Genomic DNA, 24,059 nt, shown 5'->3' with positions numbered 1-24,059 from the left:
GTTTTGGTTAAAGTAGAAAGGAAGAAAGTAAGGCTAAAGACAAGGGAATAAAAATGAGAGCTTGAGAGCAGGGTAAAAAGTTAAAAGCACAGGGACCCTGCAAAAGCATCCCTCGCCTTCCCGTCCCGCCACACACATCAGTGCAGACCCGCCGCCCAGGACCCCCGTTCCTGTCCTCGCTCCGGTGCCCGGACCCGGTTCAGCACTCAGTTCTCTAACCGGGTCACCAGCCATCCCCAAGCTCCACCCCACGCAGCTGATTCCCATCCCGCGCCGGTCTCCGGAATTGCGTAGCCCTTGATGGGAACCTGACGTCTACGGCGTAGGCGGGGCTTCCGGCGCGACACTGCCACGTGGATCCTCCTCGGAACCGCGTTTTAGTTGCCCGGGCAACAGTCCCTCCTCATTATCCCTGTCTCCCCACCGAAAAATAGGTCCCTGCTCGCCCACCACCCGGGATCTGCAAGCTGCGAGCCCACGAGGTGACTTCGGGTCGGCTGGGTTTCTTTGGGGGGAGTAAGGGAGGAGCCTGATGGCCGCTGGGCCTGCCTTCCTAGGCGCAGGGGGAAGCTCGGCGGTCACATTGTAACCATCAGCATCCCGCGGCAAAAGGTGGGCCCAGAGGCCCAAGAGATTCCTAAATCATTGCAGGTTAATTTTTAGAGAAGACTAGTTCTAGAGGCTCTCAACCCCGACGTGTTTCCCAATCCCTGGGTGACTTAAGAATTCTGATGTCCTGGCCCCCGTCCCAGTCCAGTTCAATCCGAATTTCTAGAAGTGAGGCTTGGATGTGGGTGTTTTTTTTTTTTTTTAAGTTCCCCAGGTGATTTTAATGTGCTGGAAATCACCGTGTTATGCTAGCTCTGTAGATGAATTCGGATTTTGCCCATCGACTCCAATATCTGAATAGAAGAGCGCCCAGGACATATCCTTGCAGGATATGTAGGATATTGGCCCATCTACTTAAAAAAAAAAAAAAATGTTTTCTTCCTTTACCCTTGCACTTTAGCCTCTGGGAGGTTGGAGTTTTTGGTGGTAGTTATCTTGAGACCATTTGGCAGCTGCAATCTTTGATGAGCCTTACCTATTGAGGTAGAGAATACCTTTGCCCACTTGTCCTTTGTAATAATGAGGTGGAGTTGAATCAGTGGCCAAAGAAGTTTTTAGCTCTGAAATCCTGAGTACAGTTAAAATGGTTCTGAACAATTTTATTGTTTTCAGAAATGATTGCTAAATTTAATTAACAAGATAGGTTCTGTATTCAGGTGTTATTCGCCTTAAATCAGAACAATATTACTTGAAAAATCTAGATTAAAGATTAAGAATACAAACAAGGCTTCTAGGGTTATTTACTCGCATGGCTCGCATGAATTGTAGGGCTTAGGACAGACACTCTTTAAAAATACAATTTATACTAGTATAATTTATCAGAGTTAAAAGCTCCTTTGGGATGGCTATGTGAACAGAAACTACATTTTAAAAGATTTTTACTACCCTTGGATAAGCATAACTGAAGGCAAATTCACAATAAGGTATATAAATTGCTATGTTCACTGCTAGCTGGAAAAGTATACAAACTAAATTTCCACAGAAATTCTCTTCTAAAAATTTTACAAGATAATGAAAGATTCATTTATATTTCTTAAGATCCCGCATTTAAGGATAGGGTGAGATGAGAAGGATAGAGGAAGACTTAACAATTAAGGCTAGAGCTGGAGAGTTTACGAACTAGGTACAGAGCTCTCGGAACGACTTTTCCATAATAGAGAGTCCACCTATAGAAAAGTTGGACAAATTGAAAATATCTCGAAAACATTAATATATTTAAATATTTGCTTCCTGAAAAGACATGGGACTTTATTGTCAGTTATTTGAGTTCCTCAATAATTTGGAGAAGTAGAGGTAGAGGAAATAATGTTACAGGGATAAAATGGGCAATCTTAACAGCAATTACAACAATATCCTGGGGCAGAAGATGCTAGCTATTATTTTATGCTGAAAGGAAAGTGGGAAATTTAAAAGGAATAAATTGCAAATTCTGTTTCTATTTGAGTGCCCAAATATATGAGGCATAATGACTATCATATGGATTTAGAAAAGAGAAAAATTAACATGGAATTACTATGAATGTTTATAGAAGTAAATTTGAAATAAGGCCCTGGAAATGGAAAAGTGATATTAAACTTTTAAACTAGTCAAGGTTTTTGCTGCTACATCCTTAATTTGCTATACCTGCTTATTCAGCCCTTATTCTTTTATGATCACTCCAGGTTTTGCTGTATGATAGAAATGCCTTCGGTGAAACAAAGTTCCATTTCCTTTTTTAAACTATGACCATTATATCCTTCTTAGTTATCCCAGTTTTCAGTTCTCCCATTTCCTGTTGTGCTCAGGAGTCAGAGGGTAACTTTGTTTTTTTGTGGCATTCTGGCTCTGATGCCAATCACATGGGGACTCAGTGAACTTGCAAATAAATCCATTCACAAACCCATCACCCTTGCTGACAAATTAAACAATGCCCTTCTGTGGGTGGATTGACAATTGTGTGGAAAAAAGAATTGTTAGCTACATCCTTTCCATCTTCTTCCCCACACCATGCCTTCTTTGTGACAACATTTCTTAGTGCAACATCCCGAAGAAGGTAAATTGGGGTTTGGGATTAAGAGAATAAAAAGAAAAAAAAAAAACAGCTTTTTGACTCCCTCACCCCTCAGTTTTAACAGTGACTGTCATAGGGAGGTGCAGGTTTTGCAAACACAGTGGCATGTGTTCTTTGAACAGGCCCATGTCCAGCCAAAAGATGGAGCTTTCACTCTTCCTGCCGGTGAAACAAGGCCACTGGGACTTGTGCCATCTTTGATGTCCAAATAACTAAGCAGGGATCATGCAGAGCCACAGGAGGGAGCCCATAGGGCATCAAGCCAGAGGAGCTTGCCAGCCTCTGCAACCAGCGAGGGGTGGCAGCAAGGCTCCCCAAGTAGGTGGGGGCAGGAAGCAGTGCTCTCACAAATCCCTATTGTATTTATTTATCTGAGTTGAAGTTCATACCAATATGTTTTATTGAAAGACATCTTCCAGATAGAGTTAGCCTGTATAGAAAGATTTCTTAGAGCCACATGACTCAATTTATGTTATTCAAATTCTCTCCATACCTTCACTTCGCCTATGGACTCCCTTCCTCTTTGAAACAGTATATATTGAGAGCCTTAATTAGATCCCCAAATTATCTGATTGTCTCAGCCAGATCAGTGGGATCCTAATAGGAAGGTTCAACCTTCAGGACCAGAGTAATGATTTAATGATTGACTTTTACTGTGTTTCTATGCAAAAGTCAAAGCAAATGAGTTTTCATAAATTTAGTTTTCGCAATTCTAGTGGAACAAGGAGATGAGGTAGAAAGGGAAATCTAGTTACTGCGTATAGTTTTGAGTGGGATTTGTGTTTTCATTTTATGTATGTGGTTGCCATGGTATGTCCTAGATCTGTATTTATAAGAATATAAAAAGTATATATGATGCCATTCCCTTTCAACAAAACCACATTACTTATATGTAGGATTTTTTTTTTTTTTAGTAACTTGATGGAAATAGGCACATTTCATCCATTGAAAACTATGAAGTTCTTTGTTGTTTTTCATATATATTTGTGTATTTAAAAATATATCTTCCAAGCTGGGCACCATGGTACATGCCTGTTATCCCAGCAGCTAGGGAGGCTGAGACAGGAGGATCACAAGTTCAAAGCCAGCCTCAGCAATGGCAAGGTGCTAAGCAACTCAGTGAGACCATGTTTCTGAATAAAATACAAAATAGAGCTGGGGATATGACTCAATGGTCGAGTGCCCCTGAGTGTGATCCCCAGCTCTAAATAAATAAATAAATAATCTTCCAGAGTAAGCAGATACACTGCAGAATAAATGCCTTTTTAAAAGAGGCCATCTGGGAAATATATCACTCAAGATTCAGAGGCTCTGTCTTGATAGGCCTCAGCAGTGCTTAGTGAATAACCCATCCCTGTGGTTTTCCTTCCTTCTTAGTTGAGGACAGACAATGAATGGTCTCTATATTCAGCAGGGCTCAGCTGGGTGGTGACTATTATGCCATTGTGCTCACTGGGAAGAGCTGCTGGGTCTGAGGAGCTGTGGATCCTGGCCTTCCCTGACATTGTCAATCTCTTCTCAGCCCCACCAGCCCATTGGGAGAAAAGTTGCTGTTCAGTCCACCAAGGCTTGTGCCACCTGGGGAGGGGAGGATGAAAGATAAAATGAAAAAACATTGAAAGGGTGTCTAAATCTGCTGCAGCCACAAACTTCCTTCTCTGTGAGAGGTGGCTATGTCTGAAGTGTTTTTCTGATGCCTAGAATTATTTAAATGTTGACTTTTCAGAAACCCAGGCATTCTACTTAGTTCCTTAAGCTGTCTAGGTGGAGAAAATAACCAGCTTCAATATAACAGGATCCATTTGCAGAGGAGGTTCTCCTCTTCCCTAAAAAACAAACTGATAGGTGCTGATGAACCTGGGTATTCAGCAGAGGTGAGTATGGATTCCTCCTAGGGCATAGATACTCAGAACTCCATGCTGCTTTGTGTCATTTTGTGGTCCTGTTTGGCAGTGGCAGTTAGCAGGGTCTCCATCAGAAATCATGGCACTGTCAGTGCTTTCTAAGCCCCAGGGATTGATATGGTTTTGCAAAAGTTTTTTGTTCATTTTTTTGTTTTTAATGTCTGTAGTTTGTGGGGTTTTTTTGTTTCTTTTGTGGTACTGGAGGTTGACCCTGGGGTGCTCTGCTACTGAGCTATATATCCCCAACCCTTTTCATTTTATTTTGAGACACAGTCTCACTAAGTTGCCCAGAGTGACCTTGAACCTATAATCCTCTTGTTTCAGCCTCCCAAGTAGCTGGGGCTATAGGTGTGTACCACCATGCCTGGCTAAGTGTCTATGCAGATCCTTAAGAAATGGCCCCATTTCTTTATTTAGCCATGGGGACTATTTTTTCCCCAAAATATTACGAATCAGTCACCAAGATTGCTGTGGATATTTGGTTCTCTTGCTTCTACTAGTCTTACTCCAAGCCTAATAATTCATGAAATGAGAATCCACTGGTTTCTAAATGGAAAGTGAGGAGCAATTAGAATGCTCAATGTATTGAGGGCACAGTATACAACTTAATAATATGTTATCATAAAATGGGGAAGGGCGAAAGATGGCTCACAGCCTGTCTTTTGTTCTTCCAAGGAACTAAGAATTATTTTTATATATTTTAAAAGTGTTGTTTGGTGTGGTGTTTGGTGTTTCATTTTGTTTTTAAAACAAAGATGAATATGAAGACTATGGAAAAGATTATATGTGCCCCACAAGCCTAAAATATTTGCTATTTGGACCATTATAGAAAAAAATGCTAGCATAAAATAACAAGTAATACTGGAAATACCAAGGTAATAATAATTATAAAGCTCCATGCAAGTTGCTGTTCCTTTAGATGTGATTTCCTATACTTAATACTATTTGATTTTAAGAGATTAATTTATAAACTCAAATCAGTTATTCAAAATGGTTAATTTTAATATCTGTAGGATTTTAGGGATTTAAAAAATACTTAAAATTTAAAAGGATATGACAAATAGCATTTGGAATTTGGGAAGAGAAAATGTTAAAACCAGGAGTGAAATGAGCATTTTGGATCTATAGCCCCAGTGATACTAAACTTGCTGGAGGATGACAGTACATTTTATTACAGGTATCCCAGCAGCCAAAGCAAATTTAATTCCTCTGCTACTGTTACCCAAAAGCAGAATTGCTAACAGTGTTCCCTGTATTCCATCATTAATATAATTTCGTCTTTCTTCATGGCCTGGGTCTTAAAGGAATCTAGCACCTGAGCTGGGTTTGTGGCTCAGTGATAGGACACTTATCTAGCATCACTTCCCTCTACAAAAAGAAAAAAGGCCTAGTACCTTAGCTGATAGATACCATAGATAGTGGGCTCCCTTGGCTGAATCTGAACTACTGCTGGTTGGAAAGCTGGAAGCTGCATTCTTCAGTCATCTCAGCTGGCTTTCCTGGCTTCTTTCTTCCAAAATGCTGAGTGGGCCTGGACAATCTCTGCAGCAATGGATCACAGCACTTCTTCCAGATTATCTGTTGAACCAAAGTTAAAAGCATCCTCTCCTCAAATTGGCACTCCTTCACACACTCACACCCCTGCTTTTTTAAAAAATATTTTTTAATTTTAGGTAGACACAATATCTTTATTTTATTTTTATGTGGTGCTGAGGATCAAACCCAGTGCCTCATGCATGCTAGGTGAGCGCTCTACTACTGAGCCAGGACCCCAGGCCAACTCCTTCCCCCTTTTTAATCAGAGCCATTGAGCAGCCTCTTCAGCAGTTGTCTACTGTGATCACCCGTACCTAAACCTCTAGTTCTGCCTAAGGAGCCTCTCTTGGCCATGAACCTTCAGAATACCTTTAATGCCAGAATGGATATTCCCAGATATAAATAAAAACAATATTTGGGGCCAGTTGTGGTGGCTCATGCCTGTAAACCGAGCTACTCAGGAGGTTGAGGCAGGAGGATTGCAAGATCAAGGCCAGCATGGGCAATGTAGTAAGGCGCTGTCTCAAAATTTTTAAAAAGCTGGGCAGATACTTCAGTGGTACAGCCCTTGGTTGTATGCACTAGCACCTGGATTTAGTCCCTAGAACTGTGCAAAAAAACAGGATTTAGTCTGCAGTAGTGTTGAATCACAGTGGTGGGATTTTTTTTCCTTTTGTGTGTGTGTGTGTGTGTGTGTGTGTTGATACCAGGGGTACTTTGCCGCAGAGCCACATCTCCTTTGCTTTCTTATTTTTGAAACAAGTTGCTTAGGGCCTCCCTAAGTTGCTGAAGCTGGCCTTGAACTTGCAGTCCTCCTGCTTCAGCCTCCCAAATTGCTGGGATTAAAGGCAAGTGCCACCACACACATCACAATGGTGTTTACTATAAATATTTGAGCCTATCTGATTTCCCAATTGAGGATAATTGACCTGATTCTGACTGCCTTATAGGGCACGGAAAGTAGTCTAGATTCACAACTCTTAATTTCTAGAAGATAAACAGATGTCTTCTAGACTTTTTAAATGTAATTTCTGTGCTACTTGTTAATCTATGAAACAAATTTGATTAAGGCACACATGGAGTTCACTTTAATATCATTATGTGCCGCAGGCTCTCCAAAAGCTATTCAGATTTCAAGGATAGAAATATGAAACCTTGCTTTAGTGAATTATACACTTAAAATCACCTTACAGTTTAGCACTCAAATATGTACTAATTTCTACCATAATTTAATTTGTATTAGTTTTATTTCTTTGGGTAGTAAGACACCCAAGTATTGACTTTTTACATTTCTTCAGTAGCCTATAAAGCACATAGCCATTAGCTAGGTTTCCAGGTAATTGGTCATGTTCTAAACCTTTAAATTATAGCTTTAAAGTAATGTGAATTCAATTTTCATTTTTTATTTTATTTGTTAATTGTTTCCCAGTTTACATTCATTATGTTGTGCACCTGAATTTAGGACAGGGAAAAAGAGATATGAGCTATGTTTAAGATAAATTTATAGAAATTCACTTCGGTCCTCTTAAAAATACCCCGTTTTAAAGCTTGTTATATTTTAAAAGAATATGAACCAGGTGCACACCTGTGATCCCAGCTACTCAGTATGCAAGAAGATCACAAGTTCAAAGCCAGCCTGGGCAACATAGCAAGACTGTCTCAAAACAAAAATACAAAAGGGCTAGGCATGAGCTCAGTGATAGAGCATCCTTTGGTTCAATCCCCAGTACTGGGGGAAAAAAGAGAGAATATAAATGATTCTCTTTAGGCTAAATCTTTAAAAAAAAAAACAAAAAACTTCTTTAAATAGTTTTGGTTGTAGATATAGACAGTACCTTTATATTATTTATTTATTTCTATGTGGTGCCTGAGGATTGAACCCAGTTCTTCACATGTGCTAAGCAAGGGTTCTACCACTGAGCTACAACCTCAGCCCCCAGGCTAAATCTTAAAAAGAAGTGATCAATTTGACATCTTAGTTTGTAGCATAACCATATTGAATAGTCTGATAGAGATTACAAAAGAAGTCACATTTATTTCTTAAGACTGGAAACTTTGGGGCTGGGGTTGTGGCTTAGTGGTAGAGCACTTGCCTAGCATGTGTGAGACACTTGGTTCAATTCTCAGCACCACGTATAAATAAATGAATAAAATAAAGATCCACCAACATCTTAAAAATTCAAAAAAAAAAAGACTGGAAACTTTTAAATTATTCCCTATACTTCAGTGAAGTAGGAAAAATAGGACTCCTTCAGTATCTGATTTCTAAAGTTTCAAAACCTAAATAGCTACTTGCTTGGTATCACATTGTTATTGGTTTGTCTCACAGAAGCTTAAATTTACATGCATTTGAGAATGCTATTTTTGTTTAACTTTCGTAAAAGTACTTTCTGGTGTAGGCTGGCATTTTAATAGCTCCGAACCCTGAACAGGGGGAAAAAATGTATTTTAAATAAGTTGTCAAAAGTGTGCAGCTACAGATTAAACTTTACATATTTCTTGCAGTGAATCAATAAATCGCAACAAGTAGGTGGGCAGTGGGATAAGAAGTAATTGTGCCAGAGCAATACTATTTGGCAAAGGCAATCGACATGGTACCTCAGTTGAGTCTCCAATAGAAGAGTTTCTTCTTGTGCAAAGACCACAAGGTCATAACCCAGGTGCCAGGGTCTGGAAAGTATGTTGCTTAAAAAGCAGGCTTGGTGCTACAGAAAGGCAGCCTCTCAGGAGCTGTTTTGCAATTCAAGAAGAGGCCATGAATATTCCACAGCTGTTCTGATCACGTGTTCTCACTTTGGTTGTTTTTTCCTAGTTTCAGTGCCCATTTGGACTTTCACAGAGATGGCAGCAGAGGTAAGATTACCTTTTTTTATATGAGTTTTAAAAAATTTAGTCTTTAAATTCTTGATGCTCCCATTCCATGATGGAGAAGACTGAGTAAATACAGATTGAGCTTCACAAATCCAAATATCTGAAATGCTCCAAAATCCTGAACTTTTTGAGCACCAACATGATGCTCAAAGGGTTTCAAATTTGGGGTTATTTCATATTTTGGATTTTTAGATCAGGATGGCTCAACCAGTAACATCTATGTAAATATTCCAAAATCCAAAAAACACCAAAATCTGAAATTCTTCTGGTCCCATGCATTTTGGATAAAGGATACTCACTGTGTACATTAGAAAACAAAGCCAGGTACTGTGGTGCACACCTATAACCCACCTACTTGGGAGGCTGAGGCAGAAGGATTGTAAGTTCGGGGCCAGCCCCAACAACTTAGCAAGGCCCTAAGCAACTTAGTGAGACTCTGTCTTAAAGTAAAAAAATAGAAAGGGCTGAGGATGTAGCCCAGTGGTAGAGCACCCCTGGGTTCAATCTCCAGTACCAAAAAAATAAAAGAAAGAAAGAAAACTAAAAGCACCATCATTACTATACATCTTGTCCCAGACATTGAGGAGTGAGCTGGATCAGCAGTTAGAAAGGAAGCAGAAGAGGAAGAACCAAAGGCTATCATGATCATCAGTTAGAACTGACATGTCATTTCTAACTTGAGCTAGTAGAGATGGCCAAGATGATAAGTGTTGGTTTTTTTCTCTCTCCCTGCATCTTATCTAAAAACGATCATTATTTCATCTCTCCTTAAATCTTACTTAAAAACGACCATTATTAGCCTCTGTTCCCACATTATAAGCCTCCATAACTTTGAACTAATTGTCCCATGGGTACCTGATATACACATTTGCAGAAAACAAGTGTGCATATGCTTGGTTTCTGTTGTAGGTATAGACCTATCTTGTGCCCTTTTGGGCCCAGTAACATCCTCATGTAGAGTAGGTATTTAATAAATACTAGTAATGTCTGTTGCTTAGTTGATTAAATGTTTGAAGATTTCTCTTGAGGATGTGCCATTTGGTGGCTGTCTTATGCTTGTCTTCATTTTGTAGGCATCGACATCGAAAGCTACTGAGCTTTGGTATTGTCATCCGGTATACGCAAGATATTGGCAGCATTACCATCAAGCAATGGCTTGGATGCGAAGCCACCAGAATGCCTACAGGAAGGCCGTGGAATCCTATTTCAGTTTCCCCTGGTACTTCCCTTCTGCAGGTTTTCCCCAAAGCTCTTATGACAATGAGGGTGGATATCCACAGTCATTCTATGACCATCATGTGGCCTGGCAGGACTCCTACTACAGTTATACACCCAACAGAAGGTCTGGACAGCCTCCATGTGACAGTAGGAGCCAGACACCTACAAGAGAAGATCAAGCATTGTTTGAAGAGGAAGAGATGGAGTCGGAGTCAGACGAGGAGGTAGAATGTGACCTGAGCAATATGGAAATCACCGACGAGCTCCGCCAGTACTTTGCACAGACAGAGAGACACAGAGAAGAGCGAAGTAAGTTCCAGCCTCTGTTTCCTCATGCTTCCATTCCTTGCCCTGACTTTTGCATCTTTCTTTTTACCTAATATATCAAGTTATTGTATCTCTTCAACTGGGTGCAGGTAATATTCCAAATCCAGTCCTAAGCCTAGAAGAATTGCAGGGGTGTTGCACCTCGATTATATTTTTTTCCAGAGTGTTTTTAGTATAGGACTATTTATTTTATTTCCAGAGCAGAGCTTATCCTAATAATAATTACTTCTACCATTTATTGAACTTTAGACATTCTGCCAGATGGAGTGGATATGTGCATGTGTGCCTGCATTCCCTGATCTATGCTGTAGTCCCTCAAGGTATTAAACCCATTTTACAAATGAAGAAAGTGAACCTTAAAAAAGTTAATTATACAACGAGTAATTTGCTGTTAGGATTCAAGTCATGTCTGCCTGCCTCCACTTCCTGTGCTTCCTCTTCTGTGCCAGGGCTTGTCCCTGAGACTGCCACTTCTCTGGGACACAACCCAGAGACATTTCTGAATCTTAAATAGCTCCCTTCAGTGTAGAGATCAGTGTGAACCTAAACAGAATAACAAAATGCCTAGAACTTACAGTTTTCCTGTTTGGTCTCATACTGCAAGTTAGAGAATTATAGTAAAGGTCTTAAATCTTTAGTTAGAAAGCAGAAATGTTCTTTTTTAATTTCTTAATACCTTGCTGCAAAGACCTACTAAGATTTACTAGACCATTTATACTTTAAGTACCTCTGACAAATATACTTTCTCCCTATTATAACCAGTATTGAATCTCAATGTTTTAAGTGCAGTCAAATTGTATAATATTTTACCTAGAATTTTCTTTTTTGTGTGTGTATGAGCCTTGGGATAGAACTCAGAGCCTTACACATTGCCAGACAAGCACTCTACCACGGAGCTGCATCCCCAGACCATTTATTTTTTATTTTGAGACAGGGTCTCACTAAGTTGCTGAGGTATGCTCAAACTTACCTCCAACCTCAGCCTCCCAGGGAGCTGGGATTATAGGCATGCACCACCACTATCAGCAGAATTTTCTAATAAGGAGAAACAGAGAAACCTGGGTCTCCATCTTAAAATATCTGTATCTTCCTAATTATGGGCTAGCATTTATTGATCCCCACTGGATGCCAGGAACTAAGCAATGGACTGGGTGTAAAGTATTATATTCTTTAGGAAATTTGCCTGTGATTCTTCACTAAATTACTCCTTCAACTATTTTTACTTTCGTTCTTTTGATTAAACTGCCAATAGGATATATACTATATCCAAATGAATATTTTTAAAACAGTACTTTCTGATTCAGGTATATTTCTTTCTTTGATCTGCCAAAACAAATTTTACCTTTTTTCAAAATTCATACAGAACAACCATCAGTCTAGACATTTTACTTTTTTCAGTGCCAGGATTGAGCCTGGAGGCACTTAACTACTCAGCCACATCCTCAGACCTTTTTATTTTTTATTTTGAGGCAGGGTCTTGCTAAGGTGCTGAGGCTCGCTTTGAACTTACAGTCCTCCTGACTCAACCTCCCAAATAGCTGAGATTACAGCATCACCATGCCAGGCACCATTAGTCTAATTTAAAAGTATACAACTGAGGAAGAGTAGATATTGGAACATGTCCACACTTGGTTGGAATGCTATTTTTATAACTTTCAAAAAAGATAATGTGATGGAGATAGGGCTTATTCCTGTGCTGCTTGCCAGAAGGTGAAATATCATACTTTTCCCATCAGAGATTGATATTTTATGGTAGAAGTTATAATTAAAATGGGAATAAACCTCAGTCATCCTGAAGGTCATATATAATCTAGATAGCAAACCATCAAAAATGAGGATTTTATGAAAATGTTTGCCATCTCCATCTTTAACCTCACTCTACAATATTTACATTATCATTAGGAACAGTATACAGAGGGAGTTATGGCAGAACCACTCAAATCAGAGGGTTTCTAGTTGGGCATGGTGGCATATGCCTATAATCCTAGGGACTTGAGAGGCTGTGACAGGAGAATCGAAAGTTTGAGACCAGCCTCAGTACCTTAGCAAGACCCTCAAAATAAAAAAATAAAAATGGCCGGGGATGTATGGTGCCCCTGGGTTCAATCCCAGACCCAAAAGAAATCATAGGGTTTCATCTTAGCTTCCCCACTCACTAGCCGGAAGTTCTTATCTTCTTGTGAGCCCCTATCCTCACTGTTCTGTGCCTCAGTCTCCTCACCTGTGAAATGGGGATCCTAATTAATCAGGTGGTTATTATGAAGATGAAATGAGATGATATAAGAAGGGGTAACTAGAATGGTGCTTGCAACAAAGGTAGTGCCCAATAAATGTAAATTGTTATGGTTAGTTGCAATAACCAATCCTTTAAAATGTATTGTTAATCATGCATCAGTTTTGCTCTGATTAGTTTGCCTGGATTAGTGCTTGGTGGAGAGTCTGCATATGTTTCATAAAGACATTATGTGGCTTCAAAGGGGTCATATATTTCTGCTCTAGGCAGCACCTTTCAAACTTTTAAACTGATTTAGAACATGAAAAACATGAAAGGATTAAAATCTTGCTATCTGTCAAATTTAGTCATTAACACAATTTTTAGTTCTGTTTCAAGGGTATTCTTGACATTCTTTTTTCTTACTTGACATTTAACATAGTAAAATACATGGAAAGTGAACCCATTTCATATCACTAATAGCACCAAACACAGAAGCTTCAGGTTTATGTGCAGTTAGGACTGAGCAATATAGCATTTCCCTAGCATATATGAGACCCCGGGTTTGCAGATGATTTATATCATTGTTTTATTCCCAATAAAATAATAAAATTTATAGTTAAAGCACAGTTCAAAACTACTTATCTTAGAGTCTCTGCCATGCTTTCATGTCCTGCAGCTTTCCCTGAAAGCATTATTAGGTCCCTGGGAAATGTGAGAGTTGTCTGGTGAGGGTGAGAACAGGGTATGGTGTCTGACTCTATAATCCAAAGACTTGGTCATTTTTAGAAGAAGCTGCCAGGGCCTGATCCTGCACCTTATTTTCCTATTGAAAATATCAGGCCACAAGTCACTAGCATTTTTTTTCCCCCCAGCAGCACTCTGGGTGGGTACAGGATAGACACATGTTCTTTGGAGCAGGCAAGAAGGATAGAATTCACATGTAATTTGAATGCCCATTCTAACCCACTACATACACCAGAAATATTCATGGAGATTAGTTAACAAACACAATTCAGAAAAGCTTTTAACAAAGAGATAAGGGGTGCAATGGCACACACCTGTGATCCCAGCATCTTTGAAAGTTCAAGGCCAACCTCAGCAATTTAGCAAGACCCTGTCTCAAAATTAAAAAAATAAAAAATAAAAAAAAAAAAAAGGTCTGGAGTAAAGTGCCCTTTACTTTCAGTCCTAGTTCAATCCCTAGTACCAAAGAGAGAAAGAGAGATAAGGGAGTCAAGCATGGTGACACACACCTATAATCCTAGCTACTCGGGAAGCTGAATCACAAGTTCAAGGCTAGCCTGGGCAACTTAACAAGACCCTGTCTCAAAATAAAATAAAAAAGGCTGGAGGTGTAGATGAGCGGTGAAGTGCTTGGCTAGTATGCTTGAAGCCCAGAGTTCAATCCTCAGTACCTTAAAAAAAAGAAAGAAAGAAAAAGAGATAGGGACCTGGATAGTGCAAATAATTGGCAAAGGTTTTTGTTTTGTTTTGCTCTTTGAACAATGAGAAGTTACTTATTCAGTAAGGGCCAATTTATCTGGGCATGGTAATGCAAGCCTATGATCCCAGCAGCTCATGAGGCTGAGGTGAGGCAGGAAGATTGCAAGTTTGAGGCCAGCCTCAGTAACTTAAGTCCTAAACAACCTAGTGAGACCCTGAGTCAAAATAAAAAGGTCTGGGGATGCGGCTTAGTGGTAAAGCACCCCTGGTTTAAATCCCCAGTACTAAAAATAAGTGAAGGCCAATTCATCTTGGAACTTGAATCATTTAGACAACACAGGATTTTATAAAATATTACTAGCAAGGGAAAATGTAGCTAAATTTAAAAGATTTAACTTTTTAGTATTATTCACTACCATAGGGCCACATGAGGCCTAATACTTTCTTAGGATGAAACCCTTCAGACTAGACAGCATATTTTTGTTTGTGATTGCTGCCCTTCCAGGTAACCTCTAATTTAATAGCTTTCAATAATAAAAACACAAAACAGTTAAGTGGCATAAGTCTCCTTTTGCACAATGAGAACATGAATTCTTTCAACTATATTATGTGTCATCATTTCTAACAAGATATTCCCATTACTTAAAACTTCAATGGTAATATGATAAAGTAAACAGTTGTGAAGTTTTCAAGGTCAGCTGTTTTTTCAGTCATTTCTTAGGGAGAATGTTATCATTGACTAAGAAGAGTATTTTTTAGTCATAAATGGCCATCAGTTGAGACTACAAGACCATATTCCTAATACTTAGAATCTAAGTGAATGTCATCATCCCTCACAGAGAAGCAGGCCCTCTAAAACAAACACTGCCCCTATTGTCTTGGGGTTGTGCCCACAGTTTTAGGGATGGATGTTGATTCAAAATAGGGAAATAGTAATAGAATAGGATATTCTTTTGTTGTTGTTGTTGTTGTGTTGTGTTTTGTTTTTGCACTGCTGGAGATCAAACCCAGGACCTCACACATTCCAGGCAGGTGCTCTACCACTGAGCCACATCCCCAGCCCAGACTGTAACAGTCTTAAAAACAGTTTGGAAAAGGAGATAAAATCAAGCTTAAAATGATACATAAAAGAATATCAAGGTCTAGTCCACGAGACTGATGTTGATGAGGAGTAGAGTCTCGTGGGGTAGCTGTGGAGAAACAAAGCATGCTCTAGGCTTTAAGGGATAATCTGTTTGGAACGAGCGTCTACTCCCTGTGTAGAATGTGCTGTTCTTCCCAAAGGGCCCTCATGTGTCATTTATGCATCCTGTGGGACACAGCTGCTCCATTGTGTTCCATGCACCCAGGTCAGAAGATTTTCACTCTAATTTTCATAATGAGCCTTCAGTCAGTGTGCTGCAGACCCACCTGTTTCTCCTTCATCTTGTCCAGATGTTCATAAAACCAGTCATTGGGACCATAGATATCAAAGGTCACAGAAAAGTGGAAGGGGGGTGTGATGTATTTTTATTGTATAAGTGAAAATGTTGATTGTCCAGTATTTTGGGGATTACATTTGTCATGGAGCAAGGGACACAGGGTGAGGAGACCAAGCAAAAATGGCTCCCATTCAGCTGGCAAGTGCCTGTGTTCTGAGTAAGTTGCTGACGAGCCAGAATGGAGGCATTCTTGATCTAATCGAGTTTATGCATTCCCTTGGTTGTGCTACCAGCATTAATTTTGGCAACATAGCAGCAAATCTCATCAGAGAGACATGCTAATCCTAGAAAAATGAGGGGAAATAACATTCTTAACACTCATTACCTTAGTGCTTTGTCCTTTAAAATGTTCTGCCTCTGGGCTAATTATCCATGAAATATTTAATGAATATTTTCCTGCTATGTAAGATTCTCTAAAATCCAAGTAACTTCCCATGGTTTTTTTTTTCCTTTATAGACTATAAATCTACATTGGTTACATCATGTAGATATATAGATTGAAGCCAAAAACAAATAAAATCAAGACTATATATCCTAAACCCAGACAGAAACCAGTCAAGTTTTTCCTTAATAGTACATGACTATTTTTCTTGTTTTAACCCTGTGTGCATATTAATCCTTGTATTAGTTTCCTAGAAGTGTGGTAACAAATTGCCACAAGCTTGGTGGCTTAAGACAACAGAAATTTATTCTTTCCCTACAGTTCTAGAAGTTGGAAATCAAGGTGTCAATGGGGCCATCTTTGCTCCAAAGGCTCTAGGGCCTTGCTGTTCCTAGCATCTAGTGTTCCCTTACATTTCTTGGCTTGTTGACAGTGTCACTTTAGTCTCTGTCTCCATCTGTACATGGCTTTCCTCATTTCTCTGTGTCCTTTTCTGTCTCATATGAGGACACGCTCACTGGATTTGCAGTCCACCCTAATCCAGTATGATCTCATCTTTATTGTTAATTATTATCTGCAAAGACTGTTTCCAAATGAGCTCACATTCTGAGGTTCTGGGTGGACATGAACTTTTTTGGGGGGACATTATTCAATCCACTTCAACCCTATATTAAAGCTGTAATAGAATCTAAAAAGTTATTTCTGATTTGTAGTAAAATAACTTCCTTTGGCCACATACCCTACAAGAAAAAAGTGCTTGGTAATATGGAGTCCTACAGGTATTTTTAATAAGATGACACAACTGTCCATGACAAGACAACCATTCAATTACATCCAAAGTGTGATGTTGAAACTTCTCTGCTTCAGTTGAGTGGTTCTCCATCCAGATGGTTGAGCCTTCACCTTACCTTGACAGGAGAAAATCTGCCAGTGATTGAGAACTCTTTCTTTCAATGGGAAGGAGGAAGAAGGAAGAAATAAGTAGAATAAGTGGAGGCCTTCAAACTCAGATATTCCATTCTAAAGTTGACTTGGTCGCCTAGTCAGGATACACTAAAGTACTTTCTGATGCTAGCCGTGACCATCATCACACAGCCAGTCTAAGGGTAGTTGACTTTATTTGTGGGGCAGGGGCATTGGGAATTGAACCCAGGGGCTTTACCACTGAACACCACCCTTTTTATTTTTTTTTTAATTTTGAGACAGGATCCAGCTAAGTTGCTTAGGGCCTTGCCAAGTTGCTGAGGCTGGCCTGCAACTTAAGAGCCTCCCAAGTAGCCGGGATTACAGGCATGCACCACCACACCCTGTGGTAGTTGACTTTAAACCAACTGGTTTTCAAATTTCTAATGCAACCTTGAAACTTCTTCTTTCTTAATTTTATGAGTAAGCAGAGGCAAAGCAACTAGGTTATTTGGGATCAGGGTCCAACCCCTACTCATTGGTGCCTCTCTGCCATCTGCCATGGAGGCCCTGAGAAGCCCACAGGCAGGGGAGCTTTGCCTGGTACTTGTGAGATTTGAGCATTTATTTCTCTGTCCTTGGCTTATCATCTTTTTTCTTTGACAGCATCTGAAAGGAAGAGTTGTTTAAAAACAAATAACATATGACCTTTGTTGGAGCATTATTTAATAATCATTTCCAGAGCACCTGCTTTGCATTAGGCATGGTGTCCTACCAGAGCCAGGCATGCAGCAGTCAATAAAGGTGACATAGTGCCTCATAGATGGTCCTTACAAAGCACACCACAAGCACCTATATATCTGTCAGGGCAGATGACAGGCTTTTAACCCTTTGGGTCAGTGTTTTAAGATCCATTATCCATCCAGGCACCGTGGTGCACACCTGTAATCCCAGTGACTTGGGAGGCTGAAGCAGGAGGATCTCGAGTTCAAAACTAGCCTCAGCAATTTTGTGAGGTCCTAAAGCAAGTCAGCAAGACCCTGTCTCTAAATAAAATGTAAAAAGGAATGGGGATGTGGCTCACTGATTAAGCACCACTGGATTCAATTAAAAGAAAAAAATCCAATATCCACTATGCAAGAAACCATGAAACTTACAAATCTCCTAAGAGGCAGGGAGGGGACAAGTGCCGGGCCTTAAAATTTTTTTGTGTCTGTGGAGGTGGGTACTAGGTGCTCTACCACTGAGCTACATTCCTACCCCTCTTTATTTCTTTTTGTTTTAAGACGGGGCTCACTGAATTGCCCAGGCTATCCTCAAACTTGCAGTCTTCCTGCCTTGCTGCCTAACTTAGTGACTTCTGAGTGGCTGGGATTACAGGCATGCACCATCACACCAGGCTGAGCCTTAAATTTTCATGAGGAAGCCTGAATGGGAAGGAAATACAAGTTGAGATTTGGGAGCATGGGGCTCTGTCTTTCTTTTGTTCTCATACTGTACAAACTTGATTAAGAATAAAATCTCATGCTGGTGACACACAAGCAAATGCACAGGCTTCCTGACTGCACTGGGCTTGCCACACGCTAACATTAGGTTTCTCTCACAAACTCCAGCACCAAGAGACATCATCTCTCCATGTAATCCGCATGCCTACTTAATATCCACGAGATAGTTTTTGTTAGAAGAGTAACAAAAAGCATAGTTATAACCACTTTCGATTTTAAGGAAAAAAAGAATAAAGGTGCAGAAGTAAAAAGGCTAAATTCACGTACCCTAATGGCCAACTAAGAGCAACATTTATTAAACAGCTAAGATCCTGGTGTTTGTTAAAACATCTAAACTCACAGACTCAGATTTAGACAAGCACTTGAACATCTGTTGTGTCACTGAATCTGTCAGTGAAGCGGATTATAGTCTTGGGACAAATTTGAGAGTAATACCATGGTTAGCTGGGAATGTCTTACTGCAGGCTCTGCCCTCTGGATGCAGAGGCTCTGAGGCACCCAGCACCACATGTGTGGGGTCATCTTTTCTGGGTGGACAAGACACGAGCCAAAGCATCGGTAATATATCTAAGGTGCTCATACGTGGCAGAGTGACTCTGTTGTGCTAATGTGGGAATGTCAGGCCTTCAGAATACTCCTTGAATAAGAGATCCTTCAGTCAAATTCTGCCTTTAATGGAAAGCCCAAGGGCCACCATCAGCCCCACCCCTGCCTGGCCAGGGTTTTACAGAGTACTTTTCCTATGACTTTTATAAGAGGTGAGTGTGAAAGGCTTAGTGACTAGACATACCTTACCAGTCTGTAACTGCCCACTAGTGCCCTAGGCATCTTTCTTCTTCCTTCTGCAAATACCAAACAAGCTAAGCTTTTGTTCAAAGTCCTACCCAGGATAGAGAGAGGCAAGAGAAAGACAGAGATGTTCCCAGGGAGAAGCTGGCATGCAGCTGGGCTTCCTTCCCCACCCCAGCTTCAACGCCAGGAACACACAGGGGTCTTAGAAGTAGCACAGCAACCACACAGTGCTTTTCTCTAACCCACTGCTTCATTTATTTTTCTCTCCCTGGAAGTTAGCTTGGAAGTCAGAAAAATGTGTAGAAATGGCCATTTTTTTCTGCCTAATTAGGACCCAGTTCATCTACTCTCACACTGTTCAACAGAACTCAGTTTGAGAAGGGCATAGAATTTGAACTGAATAGCATAAATAGTGATGTTTCTTCAAACTTGGCAAAAAGACCAAAATTTGGAATCAAACACTTGTTGACCTCTAATTCATTTGCGTATTCGGCCCATATTTTTAGTTTGTTTCTGCATTTCACAATAAGTCAATCATATCTCTTTTCTGTGGGTAAGATCATAGTCATCGGGCATTTATTTTGTTTGACAGTCATTTGGTTTATCTGGGTATTACTTCTGTGTGAGGAAAACAAACTGCAGATGTACTAAGACAGCAGTGGCCACATACATGTGGCCTTATCCATTTTTAATAATGTTTCCGAGTCTGTAAAACTCCTTCTCTCCAACTCCAAGGTGATATTTATAAAGAACGGGATTTATGAGAGTGACAGTGCATAGCCTTATAAATATCTTTCCCTTCACAGTTGATTAGCTCACTACTGTGTTCCTTTCCAGGTACTAAGTGGAGAGAAGAGCAACAAGGAAAGAATGATTTATATCATTGTTTTATTCCCCTACAGCCATCTTCACTCCTTATCTAGTGGCATTTCTCTTGGTAACAATAGTGGCTACAGATAATGTACTTTCTGCTATCAATTTCTCTCTTGACAGAGTCACTTACAAAATCTATGTGAGTTGGCTAAATTCTACCTTATGCAGCATTCTTTTGTTGACATTTTTATGTTGGTATTTACATAAGAATAAAAATGATGATCCTGGGACTTGCTATAGTAAAAAGTAGAACGAGGGCAAAATGAATAAAGCATTTCTTGCTTTACAGGAATCCACTTAAATTAGTAGTATTAAAAATACAGAGATATTTATACATACCATTATATGCTTTGCACTGCAGTTCTACCTAGGCTAGAGGTGGAAAGTCAAATCCCAGTGAGGAACCCCCCCCACCCAACCCCTGGTGGCAAATTTGTTAATATAGCAAGATTAGAAGTCGGGGATCTTAAATCTATTTGTAGAATTGCAATTTCCTTGCTCTTTTATCTTTAGCAAGCATGGGCTCATTTAACCTTTTGTTTGCTGGTATGATTTGCATTTTGCATCTGTGGAAGGATCTTGGATCATGGGTGCTGGCAGGACTTACTAGGGCTTGTTTTCCAGCTTGCCTAAAATCAATAACCTCTTTCAGAGGAGTGATTTCCCCCTACCACCACCTCATTTGTGGTGATATGTACTGCTTCTTGCAACTCTGGACTTTCCGGGAAGCTTTTTGTTCCTATGTTGGCCTGGTATGGTGTTTGAAAGCAGGCGAGCACCCTCATCCATTCCTGGTTGGCAGGTTTGGAGGTATCCATGCAGATGATGAGAGGAAACCCAGGTGGTTTCATTTGTCTTCTATATTTTTAGGGCACACTGCAGAGGTTTGGTGGATCAGACTGACCAGTGTCCTTGAGGCTCTTTACCATTTCTATCAGTGTATAATCATCCCTAGAAAGTGAAGAGTGAGCTTCATAACTAAGTAGACGATAATAATCTATAGGTCATGCCTCAGGATCTGGAGGGCTACTGAGAAGGCACAACGGGGCCCCATCTCACGGTTGGGGAGGGAAGACCAAAGGGCCTCAGGGCCACAGGCAGCAGCATTCACCATCCTGCTCTTCTGCCTGTGTCTGTGTGCACGTGTGTTTCATGCATGCTCATGCTCAGGTGTACTTCTAGGGCGGCAGCAGCAGCTGGACGCAGAGCGCCTAGATGACTACGTGAATGCTGATCATGGCCTGTACTGCAACACCCGGCGCTCGGTGGAGCCCCCAAGTGAGAGGCCTGGAGAGCGGCGCCAGGCCGAGATGAAGCGCTTATATGGAGAGAGTGCTGCCAAGATCCAGGCCATGGAGGCCGCTGTGCAACTGAGCTTCGACAAACATTGCGACAGGAAGCAGCCCAAGTACTGGCCTGTCATTCCCCTCAAGTTCTGAATCCTGGGCACGGGGCCCCCAGGGAATGCTCCCTAAAGACAGTCCCCAGCCTCACCCTTTGCCTCTCGGACGCACTCCCATCATCTCTCTTCTATACAGTTCTCAGGGAAAGAGGCCTCTATACCGAGATACAGCATGGTCACCAAAATCCTGGTGGACCATCAGAAGGAGGATGTAATGTCAGCCACTTGGAAGTAAGCAGGATGTATACTATTGCCAACATGAAGTATCTTCTCTCTCAATGATCATTTTGAGCCAGGCTTAGTGAGTAGTACACGCCTCTAATCCCAGCAGCTCAGGAGGCTGAAGCAGGAGGATCAGGAGTACAAATCCAGCCTCAGCAACTTAGCGAGGTCCTGAGCAACTCAGCAAGACCCTGTGTCTAAATTTAAAAATATGAGCTGGGGATGTGGCTCAGTGGTTAAGTGCCTCTGGGTTCAATCCCTGGTTTAAAAAAAATCATCATTCCACTCATTTTTAATGTCAATAATAGTGTTCAGTGCATTAAAAATTCTTGCCTAGTGATAACTGCCTACCATTTTGCCTTCTTACGTTTTCTTTTAACCTGCCTGAACTTCACAAATGCTTTAAATAAGCCAGACGTTCTCTCCTAATGCAGTTCCTCTAATCCTTGCTGAAACTGATGTGAATGTGCAATGAGACAAATACCACCTCTTTCTATGCAGGAGTCAGCCTGCATGTTCTGTAAAGGGCCAAAGAATAAATACTCTTGGCTTTGCAGGCCACATAGTCTGCATTGTGACTATTCATCTCTGCCCTTATAGTGTGAAAGCAGCTATACATGGTACATAAACAAATAGATTTGGCTGTGTTCCAATAAAGCTTTATTTATAAAAGCAGGCTGAGGGCTAGGTTTGGTCTGCAGGTGGTAGTTTGCCAACTGCTACTCTACTGGAATGAAAATCACCTGACATTATTGTTAATCTTGTTTTCTCTACAGAGCTTGAAAGTCATATAGATTTGAGAGCAAAGAACAGTAATTCCCCAACCTGCTCACTTCTGCAGCGTCTTCTGTTGTAGAAAATGCACAATTAAGCTCTTACTATATATAGCAAATATTGCTTTGATAAGGGAATACATTTCTGAGAATGAAAATCTAAAAGTTGATGGAACAGTCCATTTATAATAGCCACCTGCCTTTTAAATAAGTTATTACAGTGCATTGCCAGGGTGAGCCCGGCTTGACCTGAGAAGATTAGCACATCCATCAAAGGTTGGTGAAAAGATTTAGTATTGACATGTTTCTCCCCAAGAACGCTAAGCTTCACATTCCACCCCTGCCCCGAGACAAATGCATTACTTTCATCAGCCTCGGGTGCTTATTTTTCCAAGCTCTCATTACTGGAGTCGCGATTTGTGCTTAGGTACTACAGATGAAAATCAGAATTCACTTGCCCCTGAGGTGACACATGACTAAAATTTCAAAGCTTTAGTATTTCTCTGTTTTATTAAAAACTCATATGCCTAACTATAAAATAAATGGGACCCAGACACAAATACAAACCAAAGCATGTCTTTACAGCAGGCACTTAAAAATGAAATGTTTCCCTTTGCCACAGCCTCTTGTACCTTCCCCCAAAGAAGCGGTCCCTTGGGTGAATTCCTTTCACTTCTTGGTGTTTCTCATTCCTTCCTCATCCTTGAAATGAGTGTTAATAGTTCCCCCACAGGTCATTGTGAGTACCACATTGAGTAGTACCTACAAAACATAGCACTGGCCACACAGCAAATACTTAACATTGACATTGACATCTGTGCTGAAGATTGAACCCAGGGCCTGTGTGCATGCTATGCAAGCACTCTACCAACTGAGCTATATCCCCAGCCCTATTCTCTGTCTTTAAAAATTGCCAAAACATGCCAGGAGGAATGCAGGGTATAAAACTTCTAAATATGGAGAAATGTTTCCCTGTTAGCTCTTCAAATGGGTGTGCTAGCTTCTGGACATCTTATATCCATCCATCCTTCCCAAGTGTCTCAGATAATTTGATAGATAGCACTCATGGCTTGTTTGTTCATTTATTCAGCAAATATTTGAGTCCTTTCCATTCCAGTTAGCTACACCACAGTCTCTCAGGAAACCCATATTCTAGGTAGTGAGACCAATGGGTGCCATGAGAGTAATTGCATCTATATATTGCTAGAGGCAGCAGCAGGAAGCAAAGAGGAGAGACACTGAGGGAGGACTTCTCAGCCTCAGTACTACTGGTCTTTGGGGCCAGATCATTTTCTATTGTGTGGGAAAGGAGATGTCCTGTATGTTATAGGGTGTTCAGTGGCATCCTTGTCCTCTACCCACTAGATGCCAGTAGCACTCCCACCACCATTTTGACAGTCAAGCATGCCTCCAGATATTGCTGAACATTCCCGGGGTGGGGGGGGCAAAATTTGGCAAGAAGGAGAAAAGTGATTGTCAGGTTAAGTTCAGGACTGCCGAATAGCTTTCTGTGGTTGGGGAACTCCCAATGGTCTGGGGAGACTAGGGCAGAG

At 40.7% G+C, this 24,059-nt stretch overlaps 1 protein-coding gene across 2 annotated transcripts; it reads left to right on the top strand.

The window, feature by feature from the left end:
- Positions 1 to 319: 319 nt before the first annotated feature.
- Gemin8 (gem nuclear organelle associated protein 8) lies at positions 320 to 22,305 on the top strand. 2 transcript variants are annotated; one of them, XM_015488044.2, is made up of 4 exons: positions 320 to 482; positions 8,912 to 8,952; positions 10,044 to 10,497; positions 21,292 to 22,305. In XM_015488044.2, the coding sequence occupies exons 2-4, from the start codon at positions 8,941 to 8,943 to the stop codon at positions 21,546 to 21,548; spliced, it is 723 nt and encodes a 240-aa protein (XP_015343530.1). In that variant the 5' UTR covers positions 320 to 482; positions 8,912 to 8,940; the 3' UTR covers positions 21,549 to 22,305. The 2 variants fall into 2 exon arrangements, with proteins under 2 accessions (XP_015343530.1, XP_048652261.1); XM_048796304.1 differs by lacking the exon at positions 320 to 482 and adding an exon at positions 3,965 to 4,533.
- Positions 22,306 to 24,059: the final 1,754 nt, after the last annotated feature.

This window comes from Marmota marmota, unplaced genomic scaffold, assembly GCF_001458135.2.
Source record: "Marmota marmota marmota unplaced genomic scaffold, marMar, whole genome shotgun sequence".
In the NCBI taxonomy this organism is placed as follows: domain Eukaryota; kingdom Metazoa; phylum Chordata; class Mammalia; order Rodentia; family Sciuridae; genus Marmota; species Marmota marmota.
This window is presented reverse-complemented; position numbering and strand designations above follow the sequence as displayed.

Excerpts from the sequence above, each read along its gene's own strand:
- Gemin8 (XM_015488044.2), top strand. Across the intron at positions 10,498-21,291 it reads GAGACACAGAGAAGAGCGAA|GGCGGCAGCAGCAGCTGGAC; the intron begins GTAAGTTCCAGC and ends GTGTACTTCTAG.